This window comes from Bos mutus, chromosome 20 (genome assembly GCF_027580195.1).
Source record: "Bos mutus isolate GX-2022 chromosome 20, NWIPB_WYAK_1.1, whole genome shotgun sequence".
NCBI classification, from domain to species: domain Eukaryota; kingdom Metazoa; phylum Chordata; class Mammalia; order Artiodactyla; family Bovidae; genus Bos; species Bos mutus.
The window spans coordinates 40,920,234-40,944,477 of NC_091636.1; the positions used below are offsets into that span (position 1 = coordinate 40,920,234).

General features: G+C 39.8%; 1 protein-coding gene across 1 annotated transcript; it reads right to left on the reverse strand.

Moving 5' to 3' along the window:
- Positions 1 to 714: 714 nt before the first annotated feature.
- On the reverse strand, positions 715 to 22,725 carry SUB1 (SUB1 regulator of transcription). Its single transcript, XM_005898635.3, has 5 exons — positions 22,641 to 22,725; positions 20,029 to 20,101; positions 16,431 to 16,553; positions 5,406 to 5,514; positions 715 to 3,726 (listed from the first exon to the last, which is right to left on the reverse strand). The coding sequence occupies exons 2-5, from the start codon at positions 20,098 to 20,100 to the stop codon at positions 3,647 to 3,649; spliced, it is 384 nt and encodes a 127-aa protein (XP_005898697.1). The 5' UTR covers position 20,101; positions 22,641 to 22,725; the 3' UTR covers positions 715 to 3,646.
- Positions 22,726 to 24,244: the final 1,519 nt, after the last annotated feature.

Here is a 24,244-nt window from a genome sequence, read left to right on the forward strand (position 1 = left end):
AAGGTCTGGGAAGATATGAACTCTGTGATGAACTGACATGAGGTCAGGGGGAGTCCTGTGTAGCAAGATCTTTGACACAGAGGGCCGCAAGTCTTGAATAAACTGCTATGTTGTAAATAATTCTGCATGATATTTTAACATTTCATGTTTCTCAAACTCCTTGTCTATACCATAACTGCTTTGAGCCATACCACAAAACTGCAAGGTCAGTGATTAACTGTGTAGATTCCAAGTACTATTTTCTTCCTGACTGGATTTTTGAGTCAATGTTTTATTAAAATTTACAGTTGATCAAGTGGAACCTTCAAGAGTTATAAGTAATCTTCCATGGATCTCTCTATCCCAGTGTAAGTTTCTCTAAATGGAAATTTAAACAATGAGAGATCTTAACTAAGCAAAACTACTAATCAAGAAGGGAAAAACAGTCTTTATAAATTAATTATAATAAGGAATAATCAGACCACAAAGCACTCACACAGGTAAAAGAAGCCATGTACACCTTAATATTTTTCATTTTTCCATTTGGGTCAAGTAAATGAAAACAGAAAGGACCTTACCACCCAGTCCCAGAGGTCCTTAGAAGATTTAACACTCAAAGGCTAATTCACATTCCAAAGCATTCACACAGAAAAGGTGTCCTAGTTAACAAAACCTATTCAACAGATAACTTAGCCATTCACCTTCGGGTCTGTGAAACTGGGATGACACAGAGGGCACATTTCTTGTTTTTATTTCAACATTTAAAATATTCACAGATGCAGTATTATATTCATTGACATCTCCATGGAAGATGTACCAAACAAAGCAGACAGGTATTCCACAAGTACAGGATTACATATTTGTTAACCATGTGAATGTTTACCACTAGAGTTTATCTAGAAAAACACCACTTTAAAAAAGAAAAAAAAGCAAAAAGTGTTTTGAGTGTTTCTCTGAATTTCCATAAAAAGTGAGCTGCAAATAATTTCAGGAGACATCCCAAGTATTAGCACTTTTAAATTTCAGAATTTCATAGTACTCTTCTAATATACCCCCATCAGGAACACATAATAGTTAATACTCAGTTCTTTCACTTTTCCCCTCAATAGCCAAGCCAGGATGTACCCTTTTTTCCTGTCTTTCTTCCTAAACACGTTATGCAGAATAGGCTGATCATCACAGCATTTTGACTGGCTAATGAGGTAGGAGCATTCTTTTTTCAAAAGAAGTTCTTAGGCATTTATGAAGCAAAACAAGAACAAAATTATAAGAGTTTTTTTCTAGTGGTTGTTCTTTAAATAAAATGCCAAGAGCCCTGGAAATTGGTCAGATGCTACTTGTAGTTTAAAAAGACATAGAAGAAAAATTCATTAGAGAGGCCCTACCACTGCACACATTCAAGGGCTGGCGTGAATTCAATTAATTTTGGCATCACTAGGTAAGAAACCATTGCCTCAAAATGCCATCCTTTCTTCCTGGAAGAAATTTTACCAAGAAGGTAAAGTTGAAACAGAAAACATTAGCCTATCTTTTCTTTCCAGCACAAGTTATTTTCTCTTCTTTTAACCCAGTTCTCATCCCTTTCTAAACACACACAAGATTGATAATTTCTGTATATTATATATTCAGTAATATATCAAAACAATTTACCAAGAACCTTACCAAAAATCTGCCAGAGAAACACTCCTTAGGTGAAAGTGTTAATGACAATGTTAAACAGCTAGAAAATGCCTAGGTAACAGATTTCAGCACCATCTCTGTACTAGCAGATTGTTTCAAAATGCACATACCTCCTAATTTCACATAAACCTAGGAAAGTTACTCATTATTCCCTTTTCATTTATACCAAAATCAGAGTTATATGTTCTAACTACCCTTTCTGTATATATAATAAAGAATTTACAAATCTACCCAATTCAGTTACTCTGTTCCCAAATGACGGGGAAGTTTTCAAACAAGTATGATTTGTCTAAAATACGTATTCTGAACACTTTGGTACCTATTATGTGATATAGGCTAAAATATCAGAAAGGAGGATTTATTTCCTCAATTAATGCACATAGTAGGGTTACTGCTTTAAAACATTTCTAAAAATATCTTTAAAATGTCAAAGAAACATAGCTGCCATAAAAAAAACTAGTAACTCCATGTGGCCTGGCAGATGGTTTTTGAAATAAGTCCTTGACAATTCTACTATAAAATGTTTTAGACGTAGTAATCAAACTTGGTATTATAGTGCAACTCACTGATATGGCAGTAACCTTTTGCAATTTGCTACCAAATGTCAGAAACAATTTTTCACGTCTTTAAACCTTTCTTTTTAACTGTTCTATCTAGAACTATGTCCTGTCAATGAGATTAAAATATCAGTACGTCATCGTCTAGGCTGAAGAGAATTCCTTCCTCTTCACTGCCCCCTTAATCTGTTACAGTTCCTTTACATTCTAAGGCACACCATGCCCTACTTATTGCTACAAAACCCCTGAAATCTGTGCCTCAGCCTATTTCTGCTTCATCATTATGGCTCAATGAAAATCAATTCAGAGTACCTGCTAAAACTTAGTTAACATTAAGTCTAGAATGCCATTGTCCAGTAGATGAACTGCAAAATAACCAAGTCTACTGAAGCAAAGGCCAAAAATCACAAATATGTGCTCAATATGCTCTTTCCCCTAAAAACTGACATTTACTATGACAGTTAAGCTCAGTGGTATCTCAGGCTGTCCATAATCCATACTCAATGTTATAAAATGTTAGGCCAGTAAGCTTTCATAATTTCTATTAAATCCTAGTCTAATGTAACAATATCTGATTTTATAGACATCATCCCATGGTGAGTATGTATAATAAGTGAAAGCAAATCAGACACCTAAGTTATTATTTTCTGCAGACTAAGCAATAAGATAACTACACAGAATACTACAGGTTATGACATACATTTACTTGCTCGGAGTTTTCAAACAAGCCATGTTGTTTATCAAACTATATCTCCTAATACTTAATACAGTAGAATTAGTGATTGTAGTTCTCATATATTTTACTTACAAGTACCTTATTGAGATAACAAACATTTTGACAGCTTCAGACTTTCCAAATTAGCACAACATATTCAAGAGAAAGAGCAAAGGCAAAATGAAAATTGAACATGACAAGATAGTTATTAGAAAGAAACAGAAGTGAAGAAAAAGGGGGAAAGTGAAATATCACTGAGGTCGGGGGAAAAAAAAAATTAAACAAGTCCAGACATCTGATTAGAACAGATCAACTATGAATTTCACAAGTCAAAAGTTGATATATTCAATGCAAAGCAAACCCTTTTGAATGGAAAGGCTGAGCTAAAACTAAAAGGTAGATAAACTGTTATTTTTGGCCTTAAACAGTACCAACTCTTCTGATCAAAGAAGGCCACAACAGTTAAGATTGTATTACTTGATTTTATTTTACACTAGGTGGTGGACACAAAAGCAATCCTCCTTAATAAAACTGACAATTAGCTTCACTCAGAACATTTTTAATAATGCACATTTAAAAAAAAGTATTCATCTTACAAATTGTTCTGCAATCCAAATATACAACAGCTTGGAAAACAATGTTTAGAAAACAAAAGCCAATGTAAAAAGACAGAGTAAAACAACTAGAACAGTACAGGTTTTATATGGCTCTGATTTTACAGTTTTCTTACTGCATCATCAATGTCAGAAATCTGTTCCTTCAGCTGGCTCCATTGTTCAGGATTTAAAGATATACCTAAAAAAATGTTTAAAAATCAAAAGTTGAAAAATCTACTTAAGCTTTCTTGAGGATTTTCTACTTCCAACTAAAATACTGTTTTATCAAAACTGCCATTTCAAATGGCACAATGGCACACCAAGAATCAAATCTCTTACATTTATTTGTCATATTCATCACAATTACCTTTGTAGGTCATCCTTCTATCCAGTTTTACTTTCAACACCACATCCTACATAATGCCTATTACACCCAGTGAGAATAAATAATGATCTGAAGATTTGGCTCACAAACGCTTACAAACTAGCATTTTTTGGCTAGTTTGTAAGCTAGCCATACATGGCCAAGATTATATTGGTTTGTGACACCCCATTTCTACAACCAGCTGTTTCCAACATTTGCTCAAAATTTCCACAGGAATTCAGCGTGAATGACTTTGTGCTTTCTTCCAGAAGCACTCATTTCACTCTGGAAAAGTCCCTGAGACATGGGCCAAACACAACTTCTTAGACCACGCATACTAGGTTAAGAGTGCACTCTGGAGTCATGCTGCCAAGGTTCAAATACCAGCCTCACTGTCACTAACTCCATTAAACCTCAGTTTCCTCACCTGTAAAAAGATGCTTATAACGCAAATAGCTGTTGTGAAAAATTCACCAATGTGAATAAAATCTCAGCGTATCACCTGACAAACATTTTAAAAATTAGCTTATGACATGTTGTTCCTATTTAAGATAAAAAGTATGAACAGAAAGTACTTTGTACTTTAAACTTCTAGTGCTCTATTCCTTGACACATATAAAGAGAGAAACTAGAAGTGGAAGAATTAATAAGTTTCTCAGAAAACTGCTAGGAGGCTGTGGAATTAAGAAGAGGGAGGAGAATGTGTTGGGACGACACTGAGGAAGGATTAATCAATCACTTTAGTAAATGTTTACACTAACAAGAAATTTGCCATTGGCTACATTGGGGCAACTTGAATGATCAATCCAAAAGTGGCCTGAAGAAGAAAAGGGTGTGAAAACACTAAGGTTTTAAGTTTAATAAAGTCAAAATTCAATGAGGCAAACATGGTGCTTTTCAAAATGGCATGCAGGCAAAATAGAAAAAAATAAGGAGGCATTTTTCATTAGCTAAGGATCAACCTAAAGCAGCTAACTAGCCAAATATAAGGATTTCTATTGGTACACAAATGTTCTCTTGCTATTTCGTGAAAGAAAGTGTGCTTTTGTGATGATGTCATGCTTGGGACTGGATGAAGCACAAATGGAGGACAAAGTAGTTAAAGGATATCACCCTAGAATATCCTTTGGAGATGAATCAGAAGTCAACACTGTAAATCAGGATTTTCCATTCCTGATGCTAAACTTTCCCAATGTTCCCACTCTAGTTAGGAACTGAGATAATCTTCTTAAAGATACATTCAAATTAACAGTAAAGTGGCAACCAACTGAAGTGATATTAGGGGTATTACTGGGGGAGGAGGAGGTATTTCAACAGCTATATTTAAGACATCTCATAAAGTAAGTTAAATGTCACGTCCAAAAAGGCTATAGAAGACAAAGAGAATCAACTTGAGAATCTTTCAGTGCCAACTTATTCACTGCCAACATTATTTCAACTTCAAATAAAGTCCAAACAATTTCAAGCTTACATAATTCCAATATTAGGACCAAATTTAGGAAATTAAACCTTACCTTTTCTTCCTGGTTTCATTTCACCTTCGGCATCCATCCAATATTCTCTGATATCAATTAAGACTTTCCCTTTGAAGTCCCGAACACTAACATACCTCATTTTCCCAATCTACAATAGGAAAAAAAAAAAAACAACATATAACAGCTGTTCAACAATGATATCCATATTTATATTCTCACTTGCTGCACACTCACTCTACTTTTAATCACAAAAATAATTACAGTTCTCAATATCAACACTACATCAAAGGAGCTATCACTGTTCAAAAAGAAATCTTTCTAAGAAGATGAAACAAAGTACATCTCACATTTCCAATCATTTTTACATTAAATGTGGGACATACATTAATCAAGTTACTTGGCTTCAAAAGAGAAGGAAATACTGCCACATGGTATAACATGCATGAACCTTGAGATCTTATGCTAAGTGAAATAAGCCCATCACAAAACGCTTCATACTGGATGATTCCACTTAATATGAGCTACCTGGAGCAGTCAGGTCATATAGAAAGTAGAATGGTGGTTACCAGGGGCTAGGGATTGGGAGGGGAGAAGGCAATGGCAACCCACTCCAGTACTCTTGTCTGGAAAATCCCATGAAGGGAGGAGCCTGGTAGGCGGCAGTCCATGGGGTCGCTGAGAGTCGGACAAGACTGAGGGACTTCACTTTCACTTTTCACTTTCATGCATTGGAGAAGGAAATGGCAACCGGCCGGGAGCCAGCATGAGGAACTCCGCCCATGGCAAAGGTCATGAGGAAGGAGGCTCGGCATACACAAAGGCAGGATAGAGCCTCAGGAGTCCCCCCTGGATATTCTCGAGCATCTACCCCCAAAACCAGAGTCTGCCTACTTTACTGCTTTGTGCTCTCACCTCTGACTTTACGGGGGGCTGTCCCCCACCACCATCTCGCTGTCTCTGAAAAAGAGTTAACTTACAGCTCCAGTTAATAACGTTCCTGGGCATAATAGGAGTGTTTAAATCCAAACCCCTCAGATGACTCTCTAACTTGCCTGACAAGTTTACCCGGACTCCTACAGCTATGCATAGGATTGTTTACAGTCTCCCAACCACGAGAGGCAAGGGAAGCTTAAGATATTCAAATAGCTTAGAGCCTCTCAGAGAGTTAGAAGCTGTCAGAATAAAACTAGTAGAAGATTTCATCGATGAGCCAGTGCTCGCTGCCCAGTTTCCACATCCCGTTTTGTATCCTTGAATGTGTATTAATTAATATAGTTGGTATGTAGAAAAAATAAGTAGGTGGCCCTGGTGTTAGCAACTTTAGACCCTTAAGGTAATAAATTCTTTCCTTTGTTGTAAACCCACTGCACCTCTGCCCTATAGGAATGCAACTTTATCTAACACCTTTGGAGGACAGCGCCAAACTTTAAAATAATTACTCTTAGAGAAAATAAGTCTTATGGTTGACAAACCTTTGTCAGAGTCATAAAATGTTAACAGGCCTTCTGGCCAGAAGATGATGTAAATCACCTAAACCATTTGTACACGATAAGTTTGCAGAAAAGAAACCCTGGTTTCGATAAGGATCAAAGACTGATGACGCTGCATGATTTCACACCCCCTATTATCCTCTATGTGCAACTTATGGTATAAAAGCCCCTGTTGAAAATAAAGCTATGGGCCTTGCTCACTGAAGCTTGGTCTCCCCATGTAATTCTTTCTTTCACCTTCTGGCTGAATTTCCATCTGCAGCGCGGAGGCCCGCCAAGCCTACTAATTTTGCCTGGGCGTCTAAGGTCTGACCTGGGAGGCCTTAGTGTCTCCTCTCCCTCGGGAGAACAGGAAGACGCCTGTGGCCTACGTGGGTGGTGCAAACTTCTTGTCTTGAAGTTCTATTGGTTTTCCACATAAACCAAGTTATTCAGCCTCTTTTCTCCACTGAATTTTCTCACTGAGCTATCCCTATTTAACCACACTTTATATTTCTAATTAATACTCAATTAAGCTATTGTTTCGCCGATGCCGTCTCCCCTTCCAATTCCCTGAATCCACCGGGGCAGGACCCCGGCAGCAACCCACTCCAGTGTTCTTGCCTGGAGAATCCCATAGACAGGGGAGCCTGGTGGGCTGCCGTCTATGGGGTCGCACAGAGTCGGACACAACTGAAGCGACTTAGCAGTAGGGATAGGGAGAAAGGGGGAGTTGTTATGTAATAGTTTTACAAGATGAAAAGCTCTGGAAATCTGTTTCACAACAAATGTGAAAATATTTAACATTACTGTATGCTTAAAAATGGGGAAGATGGTTAAGTTTTATGTTAAGTATTTTTTTTACAATAAAAATCATGAGAAAGCAAAATCTAGTACAAACTACAACCGTAGGAATCCACAGACTCAGCCAGCTACACTGGTTCAGCAACCATTCTAAATGTAAGAATCCAGAGTTCCAGTCAATGGGAACAAGAGAGCTTTTTCTTTTAGACATTCATTTCAAATGACATTTTAATACACTCTGCTTACAGTCTCAAACTGAGAACTTAGAACTTTTCATAGAAAACTATTTTTCAAAAATCTTCTATTGCTGCTTAACTACAAATGGCACAGGGAAGGAAAAGCTTTTACTCCACAGCGTCTACAAGCACCTTCAAACGTATCTTATGCTGCTGTAATGTACTGTCTAGCACTTAAGCTAAGAAATTACACTTTCTAATCAAAACTTCTACTATCTCTACCTACCTCTTACCCATTTTAAACCTACTCTTCAATCTTACTAACTTAAATAAAATACTAGCAATGATTTTGTGCCTAAGACACATCAAAAAGTTCCTTTCCTTACAAACCTGGCTCCCTTCATTATTAATCCCTTTTATTGGGATTGTGCTAACACAAGTACACACTTACGGCTTTCATCTTGCCTATGATCCTCTCAAGCTGCTTTTTCTTATCTCAGATCTTATTCATTTTGCTTTAGTTTTTCATTCTCAAATAAGTTTCTTGTCCTGTTGGTGTGACCCCTACTTTCAGGGTATGTCTCATGCTTTGTGGAGAAAATACAGTCCATTGAGTATGGTTAAATGCCTTAAATCTCTTACCCACATCATCATGAATTCATAAGTTCTATACCTTTTGTATCCCATTTCTTGCATATATAGTTGACTCTTGAAACAACGCAGGGGGGTTAATCCAAGCATAAATTATAGTCAGGCCCTCCATATCTGAGGATTAAACCAACCACAAACCATGAAGTATTTAGTATTGAAAACTATCCATGTATAACTGGACCCAGGCAGTTCAAATCTGCACTGTATTGTACATTCTTTCCCTTTCCATTGGTTTCATATCTACCATTTCCAAACATGTTCTGTCTTCCCTTTCTAAAGTTACCAGTGATCTTATTGTCAGTATTAATGGCTTATTTTTTAGTCTTCTTTGTATCCCTACTGCCTGTCATATTGGGTTCCCAACAAACTGTTTTAATGGATGAATGAAATAAGACCAAAATAATTATCACAGTGAAACTCTCAATAGTGATTTATAATATTGACTTCAACGAATTGACTTAAATGTAAAGTCATCTTAGGCACCTATAGCACTGAAGTGAACATCATTTCATTCTGGTTTTGTGGTAAACCCATGTGACAGATGAATAGATATAATTAAAATACACTAAAAACCTCCAAAATTAATACTGATTGGGTAAGTCAACTCTGCATTCAGTGTGGGCTTGAGCAGTAGAAGAGACTGCAAGTGGTGGAATCTGACCTTGAAAAACTACAAGCCATTAATTAGGGAAAAAGTGATGAAATAGACAAAGGAAAGGAGAAAATACAATACTGATGAGATTCAAGGATAGGCTGAATAGATGGAGCGAATACTGAAAAGGACTTGAAATGCCAGTAAGATAGTTCTGAAGCCTTTATATAGGTCTTTGGAATAAGAACCAAAAAAGAAAGAAAAACAAAGGAGAATAACACCACCTTTTCTGCAAATCTTCCTTGTATTACTGAGAAATCTGATGTAGAAAACGGTTACAACTTTAAAATCTTACTAGGAAAAAAAGTTAAAGATCAAGACCAAAAGCAATCTACTTTTAAAAAGAGACAATGTAAGTATATGAGTGGCATTTTACAGTCTTAAATTAATAATAATAATACTCCGTTATTTTATGTAAACAGCATGGTACAATACAGTTCACACTACACACTGTTGGCTAGCTACGCTAACTTCTACCTCGATCCCTGGAAACTTCTCATAAGCTTCCTCATCCACAATTTCAATGATGTGCATAACCGTTTTTTGTTTGCCAAAGTGAAAGTGAAAGTGAAGTCGCTCAGTCCTGTCCGACTCTTTGTGACCCCATGGACGTAGCCTACCAGGCTTCTCGGTCCATGGGATTCTCCAGGCAAGAATACTGGAGTGGGTTGCCATTTCCTTCTCCAGGGGATCTTCCCGACCCAGGAATCCCAGGTCTCCCGCATTGGAGGCAGATGCTTTAACTTCTGAGCCACCAGGGAAGCCCAAAGATGAACTTAAAGAGGTATTTTCTTCCTCCCAAACATGGCTGACCATCACATATTTAAACCTTTATGATTTTACAATTTGAAGTCCCTAAACATTTTTCAAATAACTTGTGATTGTAATAAATAAATTATTTAAAGTAGGGAAAAAGTATAGATTAATAAACTGATACTAAAATTTGGCAAAAATGCTTCAGAGAACACCAGCACCAAAGAACTGTGCGGGTGAAAAGGAAAAGAAAGCCTGATGACACAGAATGACACTGCTCCACCAAAATCTGAAACTTACTGTAACCAAAACTTACTGTGCATTTTGTATACTCTCCCTTAATAAATCCAGCGTCTACTTTAACACAAATCTCCAAATAAAGATGGACCCTACAGAAATCTGCACTGTGTTTATTCTGTAACTTTTCATTCTCCCAGTCCAAAGCAGCAAATCCACAGTGCACACATTCATTCCAGAGCTTAAGTGATAGACATTACAGGAAAAGAGAGAACACCTTGCCCCATCAGGAATAAACAAAGGTGTCTGCTCTTACCATTTCTTTTCAGTACTGTTCTGGAAATAATAGCAATAAAGTAAGAAAAAGAAATGGATGATATAAAAGCAAACAAAATCATCAACAGAGAAAATTCTAACACATCATTAAAAAATATATACTTAACATTTATAAAATATAGAATGTTATCATTTACATATATTATGTAATACATATATTTTTAGCAACGAATGACTAGAAAATGTTAGGAAACAATACATGTGAGATAGAATCAAAACACACAAAATGCTTTGGAATAAATTTGACAGAAGATATACCAGAAAAATTACAAAACAGAAATTCAAAAAGATCTAAATTAATGGAGAAAGATACCAATATGATCAAGTTGTAGATTTTTTCCAAACTGTTCTTCAGCTTCCCCAATTCTAATCAAAATCCCAGTAGACTTTTTGATAAAAACTGACAAACTGATTATAAAATGTGTATGTAAATACAAAATACACAGAATAGCAAAAATAATAATTTTGCTATTATTGTTTGCTAATAATAATTCTGAAGGTGAAAAACAAGAACAATGTTAAAGGACTTACACTACCTGACTGCAAAATTCACCATAAAAGTACAGTAATTAAGACAGTGTGGTACTGAAGACAGGCATATAGATCAATGGAATACAACAGAGTTTAGAAATAGGTATTTTATATATTTACTGATTTTCTTTATAAATATCCAAGGTGAGTCAACAGGAAAAGAACAGTCTCTTCAACAAACGGTAATAGAACAACTAGATTATCTGTACAGGGGTGAAAAATGAGTCTCAACAACTACCTCACACTACACACAGAGAAAACTAATTCTATTAGTTTTCTAATGAGCAGACCTATTCTATTAGTGACCTATTTCTAATTAGTGACCTATTCTCAAAAAATGAGTATTTAGTATTTTTTTTTTAATCTTGTCTTATGGCTAATGCTTAAAATTCTCCAGGCCAGGCTTCAGCAATATGTGAACCGTGAACTTCCTAATGTTCAAGCTGGTTTTAGAAAAGGCAGAGGGACCAGAGATCAAATTGCCAACATCTGCTGGATCATGGAAAAATCAAGGGAGTTCCAGAAAAACATCTATTTCTGCTTTATTGACTATGCCAAAGCCTTTGACTGTGTGGATCACAATAAACTGTGGAAAATTCTTCAAGAGATGGGAATACCAGACCACCTGATCTGCCTCTTGAGAAATATGTATGCAGGTCAGGAAGCAACAGTTAGAACTGGACATTGAACAACCGACGGGTTCCAAATAGGAAAAGGAGTTTGTCAAGGCTGTATATTGTCACCCTGCTTATTTAACTTATATGCAGAGTACATCATGAGAAACGCTGGACTGGAAGAAACCCAAGCTGGAATCAAGATTGCAGGGAGAAATACCAATAACCTCAGATATGCAGATGACACCACCCTTATGGCAGAAAGTGAAGAGGAACTAAAAAGCCTCTGGATGAAGGTGAAAGTGGAGAGTGAAAAAGCTGGCTTAAAGCTCAACATTCAGAAAATGAAGATCATGGCATCTGGTCTCATCACTTCATGGGAAATAGATGGGGAAACAGTGGAAACATTGTCAGACTTTATTATTCTGGGCTCCAAAATCATTGCAGATGGTGACTGCAGCCATGAAATTAAAAGACGCTTACTCCTTGGAAGGAAAGTTATGACCAACCTAGACAGCATATTCAAAAGCAGAGACATTACTTTGCCAACAAAGGTTCGTCTAGTCAAGGTTATGGTTTTTCCTGTGGTCATGTATGGATGTGAGAGTTGGACTGTGAAGAAGGCTGAGCACCGAAGAATTGATGCTTTTAAACTGTGGTGTTGGAGAAGACTCTTGAGAGTCCCTTGGACTGCAAGGAGATCCAAACAGTCCATTCTAAAGGAGATCATTCCTTTCTTTGGAAGGAACGATGCTAAAGCTGAAACTCCAGTACTTTGGCCACCTCATGCAAAGAGTTGACTCATTGGAAAAGACTGATGCTGGGAGGGATTGGGGGCAAGAGGAGAAGGGGATGACAGAGGATGAGATGGCTGGATGGCATCACTGACTCGATGGACGTGAGTCTCAGTGAACTCCGGGAGTTGGTGATGGACAGGGAGGCCTGGCGTGCTGCGATTCATGGGTCGCAAAGAGTCGGACACAACTGAGCAACTGATCTGATCTGATCTGATCTGATCTGATCGGTACTCCAAACAATTTTAATTTAGATTTTAGATTTGTCTTTGGTAAAGTGTACCTGATAACCCAGATCCTTGAAGATTCTAGCAATCTCTAACAAAGTTCCACTTTGGAAGCTATTTTCTAGGCATTTTCTTGGTAAATGAAAAATATAGAAAACATACAGTACTATTTTTAAAATTAAATAAAACTTATTACGAATTTACAAAATACGAGAGTAACTGATTTTCCTTTTAAAAACCCCATCCTGCACCTTTCTAATAAATTATCAAACCATTATTACTAATAAAGTCCTCATTTTATATAACCAATGTACTCACTCTAACGTGCTTTGGATTCAAATTAAAAGTCAGTATTAACCACCAAACATACCACTTCAAGGAAAAAGCTCTAACGGCAATGAAATTAAATGTATTATCTCTTCAATCAATCAATCCTAAAGGAAATCAACCCTGAATATTCACTGGAAGGACTGAAGCTGAAGCTCTAATACTTTGCCATCTGATGAAAGAGTCAACTCATTGGAAAGGACCCTGATGCTGGGAAAACTTGAGGGCAGGAGGAGAAGGGGACAACAGAGGATGAGATGGTTAGATGGCATCAACTCAATGGACATTGAGTCTGAACAAGCTCCAGGAGACAGATGAGAGGACAGGGAAACCTGGTGTGATGCATTCCACGGGGTCACAAAGAATCAGACTCGACCTAGCAACTGAACAATAACAATTCTTAGAATGCCTACACAGACTACCTTCACAGACTAGATCTTGAAAAGTCACTCTGAAAGTAAGGCCTATGTCCCTCCCAGAGGCACTTTCAAAAGAATGAGGAGTCTATAAATAGCCTTTCAGGCTTGAAGTGAAGTGAAGTAGCTCAGTCGTGTCCGACTCTTTGCGACCCCTGTCCCTGGGATTCTCCAGGCAAGAACACTGGAGTGGGTTGCCATTTCCTTCTCCAATGCATGAAAGTGAAAAGTGAAAGTGAAGTCGCTCAGCCGTGTCCGACTCTAGCGACCCCATGGACTGCAGCCTACCAGGCTCCTCCATCCATGGGATTCTCCAGGCAAGAATACTGGAGAGGGTTGCCATTTCCTTCTCCAGGGGATCCTCCCGACCCAGGGATCGAACCCAGGTTTCCTGCATTGCAGGCAGATGCTTTAACCTCTGAGCCACCAGGCCCTTTCAAATGAAGGTTTAAGAAGTGAACTCACTTTTTTTTGGTGAGATAACCTCCCCATAATAAAAGAACTAGTTTCCCCAGCCTGCTCTAATAGAATAAAATCTTTAAACGTGGGTACTAGTTTATCTGTACAAACAAGGGTAAGGTACACAAGATAAAATCCACTAAGAGGCTACAGAGGCTCTATTATTATCCAAGTACAAGTAGGCATATAGCTAACAGAACTTGATCAGAGAAAAGCCCAAGATAGTTGCCAAGTAAATACTTGAAAGAAGTCTGTATCTTTAGTATAAACATTAAGTTGAAATATTCCAAAGTAGTCCTTCATTCCACACAGGAGGAAAGGCTATGAAAGGAAGTGATACTCTCTTACAGATTTTACATTTCATTCTGCCCCTTAAAATAGCTTTCCAGTGCACTTAGGAGAAAGTTCAACTCCTAAAAACAGCCTCCCAGTAGGAAAGCCCTGCAAGAGCTGACCCTTCACCTTCTTTACCAACTAGACCTCCTACCTACACTCTCAGCCAACCTTCCTGCACAATCCAAGCTCCTTCCCACTTCAAGGCATCTGCACAATGCCCTCTACTTTGAAAATGCTTTCCTCTCCCCCACACTTGGCACAGCTGGCTGCTCCTTTATGTCGTAAGCTTCAAATGTCACTTCCTCAGGAAAGATTCTGAGCATTTTCTCACTCATAATCATCTGCACTTTTAACTTCTTAGCCCTTATCATAGTTTTAATCATATTATCTACTCAAATAAATGAGGGCCCTTTCATAATTCTTCCTTACAAACCGCAATTTACGTTCTCTATCAAATTAGTCTACTCCTAGTACCTCTAAAATATACAAAAGTCAGAAGACTAAAGCCCATAAGTAAATAATCTGCACTTTGTCATTTTTTTACATAATTTTTAATTTTAAAATTTATGTATTTAAAATGTACAATTTGATTCAATATTCAGACACTCAGAGTGAAAAAACTACTAGTATATTCAGGCTAACACATTACCATTTTTTGCATGACTGGTACATCTGAAAATCCACTTGCTGCTGCTGCTAAGTCGCTTCAGTCGTGTCTGACTCTGTGCAACCCCATAGACAGCAGCCCACCAGGCTCCCCCGTCCCTGGGATTCTGCAGGCAAGAACGCTGGAGTGGGTTGCCATTTCCTTCTCCGATGCATGAAAGTAAAAAGTGAAAGTGAAGATGCTCAGTTGTGTCCGACTCTTAGCGACCCCGTGGACTGCAGCCCACCAGGCTCCTCCGTGCATGGGATTTTCCAGGCAAGAGTACTGGAGTGAAAATCCACTTAGTACAGTTCAAATATTCAATACAGTGTTAAGTACAGTTATCATGTGTCTTATTTCTTAATCCAGACATATAACAAGGCAAAACTGAATAAAAACATCCAATTTCTAGTTTCCCATTCTCACCTTAAACCTGGTACTCTGTCTTTCAAGGACATCACTAACTTTTCAAAAGAGTGCACACACACACAAGCGCCTCGCTTTCTAATAAAAACATGTTTGCATTCTCATCTTGTCCAACCTTCTGGCTTCAACTAATACTAACGTCTTCTTATCTTTTTTATGTTCCCACAAAACACTTACTTTTTTCTTGCTCCCATTACCACACTCTTCTTACTTTCCTTCACCTTCTCTTACCTATATCCTCTTTTTCCTTCCATCCTAAGTTATCACAAGACACGTACTCAGTCCCCTCCTCTTCCCCCTCTGGTTTATGCTTACTTCAGTGGAAGGCTTTAGTCAACCGTACTAATGTTTCCCACATGAACATTTCCCAACTAAATGCTCCAGGTGGTGAAGGAAAGACACTTTACCACACTTATAGTCAGGTCCCAAAGGCCAAACTTAACCACCTTTGCCATTTGTCAGTGAAACCATCTCTACTATCTCAAATTTGAAACCAGTCTTCACTGATTGCTTCATTCTTCCAGTCCACTCTTCCTCACTAGCTCTCTTAATCATCACTATTCCATCTGCCAGGAAAACCATCTAAGCCCTTATCACCTCACATCAATTTATCATCACTGCCTCTCCCATAAATCCTTCTTGTACCACGATGCCAATAACAAGTCTCCCTAAAACAAGATAAGAAACCCAAGGGAAAAAGCTGTATCAGTAATTTCATCAAAGCCCTCTAATGCATTTCCCTCACTACTCAACCTTATTTCTAACCCCCCACCCCACCCAATATATAAACAGAAGGCTCATTTTCTCATTTACCTTTTCTGTTATCAAGCCAAAATTAGGCAGGTCATATTGCAGTCTCCCCTCTAGTAATGTCCTATCCACACTGCACAGCCCAATGCTAGACCTACCTCCTCCAATGTGCTCTATAAATGTGCAGTTTTCAATCTTTATTTTTTTGATTCCTCTAACTTTTAAACTCCCTGTGTTTTAAATACAGAAAAACCACAGAACTCTAGATCGTAACAAAAATCTAGCATCATATAAATTGCTTTCATTTCTACCAACTTCTTCTTATATTTCAAGGACTATCCTTAGTCAAGAGAATAATATACAGAAGAGATTAGTAGGCATTATCAGATGAGGTACTTTTCATATTCTTCAGATCAAGTTGGGTAACACTTCTTCTGGATTAAGGAAATACCAGTTTTACCTGAAACATGTTATCATCTCTGCTGCTGCTGCTCTGCTTGGAGGATGACAGCGCTCTGGAAGTTTCACCAGTTTTTTGCTTCTTTACAGGTTTTTCTGGAGCAACTTGCTTTTTCCTCTTTAGCTTGAAAGAAAAACAAAAACATGGTTAAAATTTGCATAAGAACAAAATGTATCTCAGCTTCAGAAGATTGCATTACTTTTTAAGACTTAGAGGATCAAAAGATTACCTTAATAAAAAATCATAAATATATACACAGGCAAGTTTTAAGTTTTCCCTGACAACAGAACTATGCAACTAACATACCACTGTTATCTAGTACAATGTTTTCAAACTTTTGGGCTTCTTGGAAAACCAAGATACTTCAGGCATTAGAGTGGTATTCACCAGACCAACAGTTATAGATTGGGATCCCACATAAAATTTCTCTGTGAGGAAAAAAAGACTGAGGGGGGCTACTGTTGCTTTTAAATGCACTTAAAACTTTTGGAAACCACAAGTCTACTAGTTATTTTTTACAAAGAAAAACATACTAATTAGAAAGACAACAACCAATTTATGATTATTTATGCCTGCCTATTCCAAAAGGGACTGGGACTTCCCTGACGGTTTAGTGGTTAAGACTCTGTGATCCCACTGCAGGGGGCCAGGGTTCAATCCCTGGTCAGGGAACTAGATCCATCCCACATGCCATAACTAAAAAAAAGAAGAAGAAAAAATTCTGCATGTCGCAGGAAGACAGAAAATCCCAAGTGCCACAACTAAGACCCACTGCAGCCAAATATATAAAATACTTTAAAAAAAAAAAAAAAGGATGAGAAAACCAAAGGGGAATTGGTTCAGGGAGTTTGAGTAGGGAAAGCTAAGAAAGCTATTTTGTACTGGAGACCAGAGGTCAACAACTCATCACAAAACTTCCTCATCACAAAAAAATCACTTTAGACAGCAATGTGTTAGACCAGCGTTCAAAATCAAAACGTTTTAAAAGCAGCATTACTGTAAAAGCTTTTTATATAGACTCATTATTTAAAAAAAAAAAAAAAATGAGTCTATATAACAAGCTTTTCATGTTCAAAAGCAGAGACATTACTTTGCCAACAAAGGTTCGTCTAGTCAAGGCTATGGTTTTTCCTGTGGTCATGTATGGATGTGAGAGTTGAACTGTGAAGAAGGCTGAGAGCCGAAGAATTGATGCTTTTGAACTGTGGTGTTGGAGAAGACTCTTGAGAGTCCCTTGGACTGCAAGGAGATCCAACCAGTCCATTCTGAAGGAGATCAGCCCTGGGATTTCTTTGGAAGGAATGATGCTAAAGCTGAAACTCCAGTACTTTGGCCACCTCATGCCAAGAGTTGACTCATTGGAAAAGACTCTGATGCTGGGAGGGATTGGGGGCAGGAGGAGAAGGGGACGACAGAGGATGAGATGGCTGGATGGGATCACTGACTCGATGGATGTGAGTCTGAGTGAACTCCGGGAGTTGGTAAAGGACAGGGAGGCCTGGCGTGCTGCGATTCATGGGGTCGCAAAGAGTCGGACACGACTGAGCAACCGATCTGATCTGATCTGATCTGATAGACTCATTATCTTGCCTGGAAAATCCCATGGACGGAGGAGCCTGGTAGGCTGCTGTCCATGGGGTCACGAAGAGTCAGACACGACTGAGCGACTTAACTTTCACTTTTCATTTTGATGCATTGGAGAAGGAAATGGCAACCCACTCCAGTGTTCTTGCCTGGAGAATCCCAGAGACAGGGGAGCCTGGTGGGCTGCCGTCTATGGGGTCGCACAGAGTCAGACACGACTGAAGCGACTTAGCAGCAGCAGCATTCTCAAAAAGAGCGAACAGTCCATGAAAATCGGTTTAGTTCCCAATTCAAACAGTAGAGGGCAGTCATGTTCCTTGAAGTGAAGTGAAGTGAAAGTGGCCAACTCTTTGGGACCCCATGGACTATACAGTTCGTGGAATTCTCCAGGCCAGAATACTGGAGTGGGTAGCTGTTCCCTTCTCCAGGGGATCTTCCCAACCCAGAGATTGAACCCAGGTCTCCAGCATTGCGGGAAGATTCTTTACCAGCTGAGCCACCCCTTGGTTCCCTAAACCCAACACTGGAGTGGGTAGCCTATCCCTTTGCAGGCTGGTGGAGCTTCCCGACTCAGGTGGATTTTCCTGACCCAGGGAATGCAGGGGTCTCCTGCACTGCAGGCAGATTCTTTACCAACTGAGCTATCAGGGAAGCTCCTTAGTTCCTTAGTGGAAGGTATAAATTATTACTGTTTTACCAAATTATATGATACTAGGCAAAATAAAATGTATATATTTATGTACACAAACTTAAAGAGTGGATTCATCTAATGGAAGTACTTGCACGATTAATGGTACTATTTGGGATAAATAGCAAAAATTAGCTCACTAAGCAATTACTCTTTTTATCAGTTCTGTATAGCCCCTATAGACTGGTGCATTCCCTGCATGTAAAAGCTCAGTAAAGAATCTTTAAATCAATGTGTTCAAATGATATACTGTGTGCAAATTAAAAACTAAAAGACATTTCCTTCTCAAATATAGCTATGCATGCTCTTTGAAGCTTTTTTCAATCTTCCAAGCGAAATTATGATATGTATTTCAAGATTCTCATAGAAGCTCTCTTTTAACTAATACTATTAACTGAGCTCAGAACACAACTATGTAAGCTACCAGGAGATAAAGGACAGTTCTGTGTGGAAGAAGCCCTCACTACAGTGTGAGATGCTCAGTTAAGCAGAATGCACAGTTAGGCTTACAGCACAATTATCATCTAATGCAGAAAAACTCTTTTCTATCAAAATGGGTAATTTCATGCTAGCTTTGCTGAGTGCTGATTTAACTAAAAGGAGAGGATCAGAGTAAATAACATTCTAATTTAAAATGTACCAAGCCAAATTTTACGTAATCTTCAGAGGCTGGATAAACAAGGCTAAGAAGACTATCAAACCGATACCTGTTTTCAAAAAGTTCATGTAATATGGCTCAACTACTATACAGAATGGGCTTCCCAGGTAGAAAATCTGTCTGCTAATGCAGGTAGAAAATCTGCCTGCAAATGCAGGAGACTCAAGTTTGATTCCAGGGTAGAGAAGATCCCCTGGAGGAGGAAATGGCAACCCACTCCAGTATTTTTGCTTAGAAATCCCACGGACAGAGGAGCCTGGTGGGCTACAGTCCATGGGGTTGCAGAGAGGCAGACATGACTTAGAATGCACAAGCACTATAAAGAATACCTACAGTTGAAGAAGCCTACTAAGCAATAGCTAATAGTGGCTTTGGCCTAAACTTAGTGCTATTCCCCCGGGGTCTAAGGTAGTGGTTGTAAGGCTCCTAAAAAGCCCCAACAGGAAACTTTGAAGTCAGAAAACTTGCTCAAGTCTGACTTCAGGGCGTGGCCTGCATGTATACCACAAGTATCTAGGCATTTCAGTCAAGTGGGTCAGGGGCCACCTGCACTTTCAGAAACATCCATCCAGGCTCTCATTTTAAGGTTCTGATACGCTTTGCTGTCCTTCAGAACCAATACTGCTGAATTAAGTACCACAAAAACAACCTGGTGTAGTAATAGTCACCTTTTTGTCAACTTCACTGTCAGAATCGCTACCAGAAGAGCTTGAAGAAACAAGTTCCTTTGACTTAGGCATTCTGAAAGAAAAATACATTATGTAAATAATTCATAAACTTTTTCATTACCTTCAACTTAACTCTCCCCCAAAGAGTCAAGAAGTTCCACAGTTCATTCCACCATTGTGTGGCACTGGAGTTGTTACACTGAGCACATGCTATAGAAGTTATGCTCTAATCTAAAGCTCTTCCATGTTGAAAATAACATGCAGAGGGAAGAGTTCTAAACCCAGCAAGGAACTAAATGTCATACACATCTCATACTCCTACATCTCTTTCTTTCTCAAAGTCAGTGGGTCTTTTTATACTTCATTTTAGCAGGGTTAGATGCTTATGGATAGGAGTTAGATGTTTACAGATAGAGTAAATTGCAAAGAGACAGCTGACAGCAATCATTGTCAAACCAGGAAGAATGAACAATTCTCAGTATTGCTTTATATTTCCTATCAATACAATTATTCATTGCAGGAATTAATCCCAATGTACACATAGCATGGTGGACAACTGTACTATATAGCTGTCTGTATCTAATTAGTTTTACCATTATAATCATACTTTTCATGTTCTGTATAGGTTAATTTTTTCGTTTTGACCAATCAAACGAGCAAGTTCTGATTCAAAGTTATACATAATTAACATTCACTTACATTTCACACTGATTTTCTACTCTGAAATATAACTAAAATTTGAAGAACCTGCTTATGGGAGGGGTAAATCCTTTCCTCCAATTCCTACTATGAGCCTAGTTCCCTAGATTTTGGATATCCCCCCAGACAGAGGTACATAGGCTAGTGTCTTCCCTGTGGAGTTTACAGAGTGCTTGAACCTAAAGCAGAGTCTTGTGCCTCTATGTTTCCCAAATTTCAAGGAATTTCATGCTCTACCTCTTTTCAAAGCACTTGTAATACCAAGTGGTAAAACTCCATATATTTTCATAGCAAGTATCTTTTGCTCCCTACACCTCCAATTCAGAAGAGACTGAGCCCTATTAATTTCTATATGCCCTCAAGGGCCCAATATACACAACAGACACTGTAAATGTTTGCTGAATAAATGAGAAAAAAAAAAGACTTCAAACAACTATAAATAATTCAGCTTTGGACTAAACTTGCATAGCAATGGCATTCAATGTGTCTCACAAGAGGAGGTCAAGGTAAAAGAAATTGGGCCATCCCTACTCTAGCCACTAAATTCAAAAAGCTCAAACCATGCCACCCAGCCATGTTGATTTTAACTGGCAATTTCTTGACAACAAGAAGAGTAAATTCAGAGGGGAGCCAGCAACGTTTACAACCACAGTTTATACATTAACCCAGTTACTGCTCCACTTTACAGCCTCATCTCCAAAATCAATGTAGTTGTTTCTGTATGCTAGCTGCTAATAATGCCAAGAAGCTTTTTTTTAAGGTAATTAAATTGAACATAACCTATTTTTCACTTTGAAACGGTCAAGCATAACTACACCATCTGCTCATTAAAGGTGCCTGGGGTGGCTAAGATCATTTCAAAGAACCGCCTTGTGTTTAACCCAAATAAGTCCCTCCGTCATGAAAACCAGGTAGTGGTAACTAAACTATTCTTTGAACTACTAACAAAATATATTTTCAGTTTTACTTAATGAGCCTTTACTGTTCGGGAGCGGGGAGTGGGGACGGCGTGGCTCGTAATTCAGGCAAAGTAATACTGAAAGCGCTCGTGCGGAATATACAGAAATAACAAAAACAGCTTAAAAAAAAAAAGGAAATCGATCTTTGATAAAGGCCTGGGGGAAGAAGGATTAGAAAATAAGAGGTAAAGATAAACTAGAACTAAAGGGCACTAGAATTCGGTACAACACGAGGGTGGTAAGCACCCAAACGGGGGAAGCGGGTCCCGGGATGCCAGCAAGCCGCCCGAACCCCGGGACTGGCGATGGCTGGGGCGGTGGGAGACAGGTTGGTCGGAGGGGGCGTAGGAGGCGGCGAAATGCAGAGGAGACCGAGTGGGAAGAGGAGGGACTTGCACCAAGCGCCATTTTCTTCCCTCGAAGAGCTCACTGCCCCCCAACACACCAGCCGTTCACTCCTCCACCCCCGGACTCCCCCGCCGCACCCCCGGCCTCCTCCGACCCGGTCCGCTCCCTCCCGCCCCTAGAGCGTCCCTGCTCCGGGGAGAGGATGAGGACCCCAGAGACGCAGGCCCCGCACGCGCCCCCGCCCGGGACCCGGCCGCTGCTGCATTGTCCCGGGGGCGCCCCGGGCCCCTTCCCGTGGCTCCTCGGCCCCGCCCGGCCGCACCCGCCGCCCGAGATCGCCTCACGCGCTACCCAGGGGCCGTTCCCGGGAGCCAGCTTCAGGCGCCAAGGGGCCTGAAACGTGTGGGGCTCGTAGTCGGGGATGGAGGAGGGGGTCCGGGAAGGCCGCGGAAGGGAAGGGGGCGATCAGGCAGCGCCGCCATTTCCTGCGGCCGTGGCCGACAAGGAACCCGGGCGTCAGGCGGATAGCGGCCCAGCTGGGAAGGTAGGGGTCGGCTGAGCGGTGCTTCGACGGGTAGGGGTGGGGGCGGGGTCCCGTGCACTCACGCTCCGCTCCAGTAGCCGAAATGCCTCCTGCTCTCTCACTAGCGACTGACAGAGAAACGGAAGTGACGACAGCAGAGAGACGCCGGCCCCGCCCCGCTGAGACTACGCACACGCGATGGGGCGTGGCTTCCTCGCCAAAAACCGACACCGAAACCCTTTCCAGGGCCTTAAAGGGCCCACCCCTCATCCTGAAGTGACACCGGGAAAGATGCAGCGGAGATTGGATTTGACTGTGAGTGAAAGAGGGGACGAATTAAACATGAATGACGAGCACCGATGGTTTTTCCAGTAGTCATGTATAGATGTGAGAGTTGGACTATAAAGAAAGCTGAGCACCGAAGAATCGATGCTTTTGAACTATGGTGTTGGAGAAGACTCTTGAGAGTCCCTTGGACAACAAGGAGATCCGACCAGTCCATCCTTAAGGGAATCAGTCCTGAATACTCATTGGAAGGACTGATGCTGAAGCTGAAACTCCAATACTTGGGCCACCTGATGCGAAGAACTGACTCATTTGAAAAAACCCTGATTCTGGGAAAGATTGAAGGCCGGAGAAGAAGGGGACTACAGAGGATGAGAAGGTTGGATGGCATCACTGACTCAAAGGACATGAGTTTGAGTAAACTCCGGGAGTTGGTGATGGACAGGGAGGCCTGGCGTGCTGCAGTCCATGGGGTCGCAAAGAGTCTGACATGACTGAGTGACTAAACTGATGAGCACCGGGCTTTGCACTTGTTCCGTACATGTTTCTTGTATTAAAGTGAAATGTCTGAAAAAAGATCTGAAAAAGTACAACACTTCTGGCCCATTTTCCAAGAAATGATCCTTGCCCACTACCCCTACTCTGGTATTTGATCCAGGCTGGTAGAATTCAAAGGAAGGAAGCCACAGTCATAACGTTTAATTCTAGAAAGTGCAAAAAAGTCTTCCCAGAAGTCCTTACCACACACCCACACACTTATTCCTAAACTGAAGTTCTGGGAACTCCCTGGAAGTCCAGTGGTTAGGACTTGGCACTTTGACTGCCAGATGCCTGAAGTTCAATCCCTGGTCAGGGAACTAAGATCCTGCACGTTGTGGGGCAAAAAAAAAAAAAATGTACCTAAACTGAAGTTCTGCAAATGTGAGTTCACAGAAGGCAAGAGATATCCGTGCCATAAGCAGGAATATGATTCATAGAGTCTTTGAATCTATATTTAATTAATGCCTATTATAGCCAAGAATACATATTCAACACACATTTATCAAGCATCCACTATGTTCCAGGCACTGCAGTGAGGCACTTCACATATAACACTCGTCCTAATAAGCACTTTCCAGTGTAGAAATGATTGTTCTCTCCATTTTATAAAGAAACCAAGGGTTTACAAGGTTAAATGAGTTCTGCTGTAGGTGATACAGAGAATGAGTCATGAGTCAAACCCTGGATGCTGCAGGCTGAGGGAGACCTCAAACACTCTAGCCCACTTCTATGCATGCAACATCAGGCTACATGACTACTTCTTAAAAATGAAATACTTGCTGTCTAGTTCCTTTTATGCAAAGCACAAAAAAAGCAAAAATAATCCATAGCGATCTAGGTCAGGTTAGCCTCAGGGGACTAT

Bases quoted from the DNA above. Each gene is read 5' to 3' on its own strand.
- SUB1 (XM_005898635.3), bottom strand. From the start codon at position 20,100: ATGCCTAAGTCAAAGGAACTTGTTTCTTCAAGCTCTTCTGGTAGCGAT. The intron at 5,515-16,430 runs GTAAAACTGGTA...TTCCTATTGTAG, and splicing joins GAGATGATAACATGTTTCAG to ATTGGGAAAATGAGGTATGT. The intron at 3,727-5,405 runs GTAAGGTTTAAT...ACATTTTTTTAG, and splicing joins AATGAAACCAGGAAGAAAAG to GTATATCTTTAAATCCTGAA.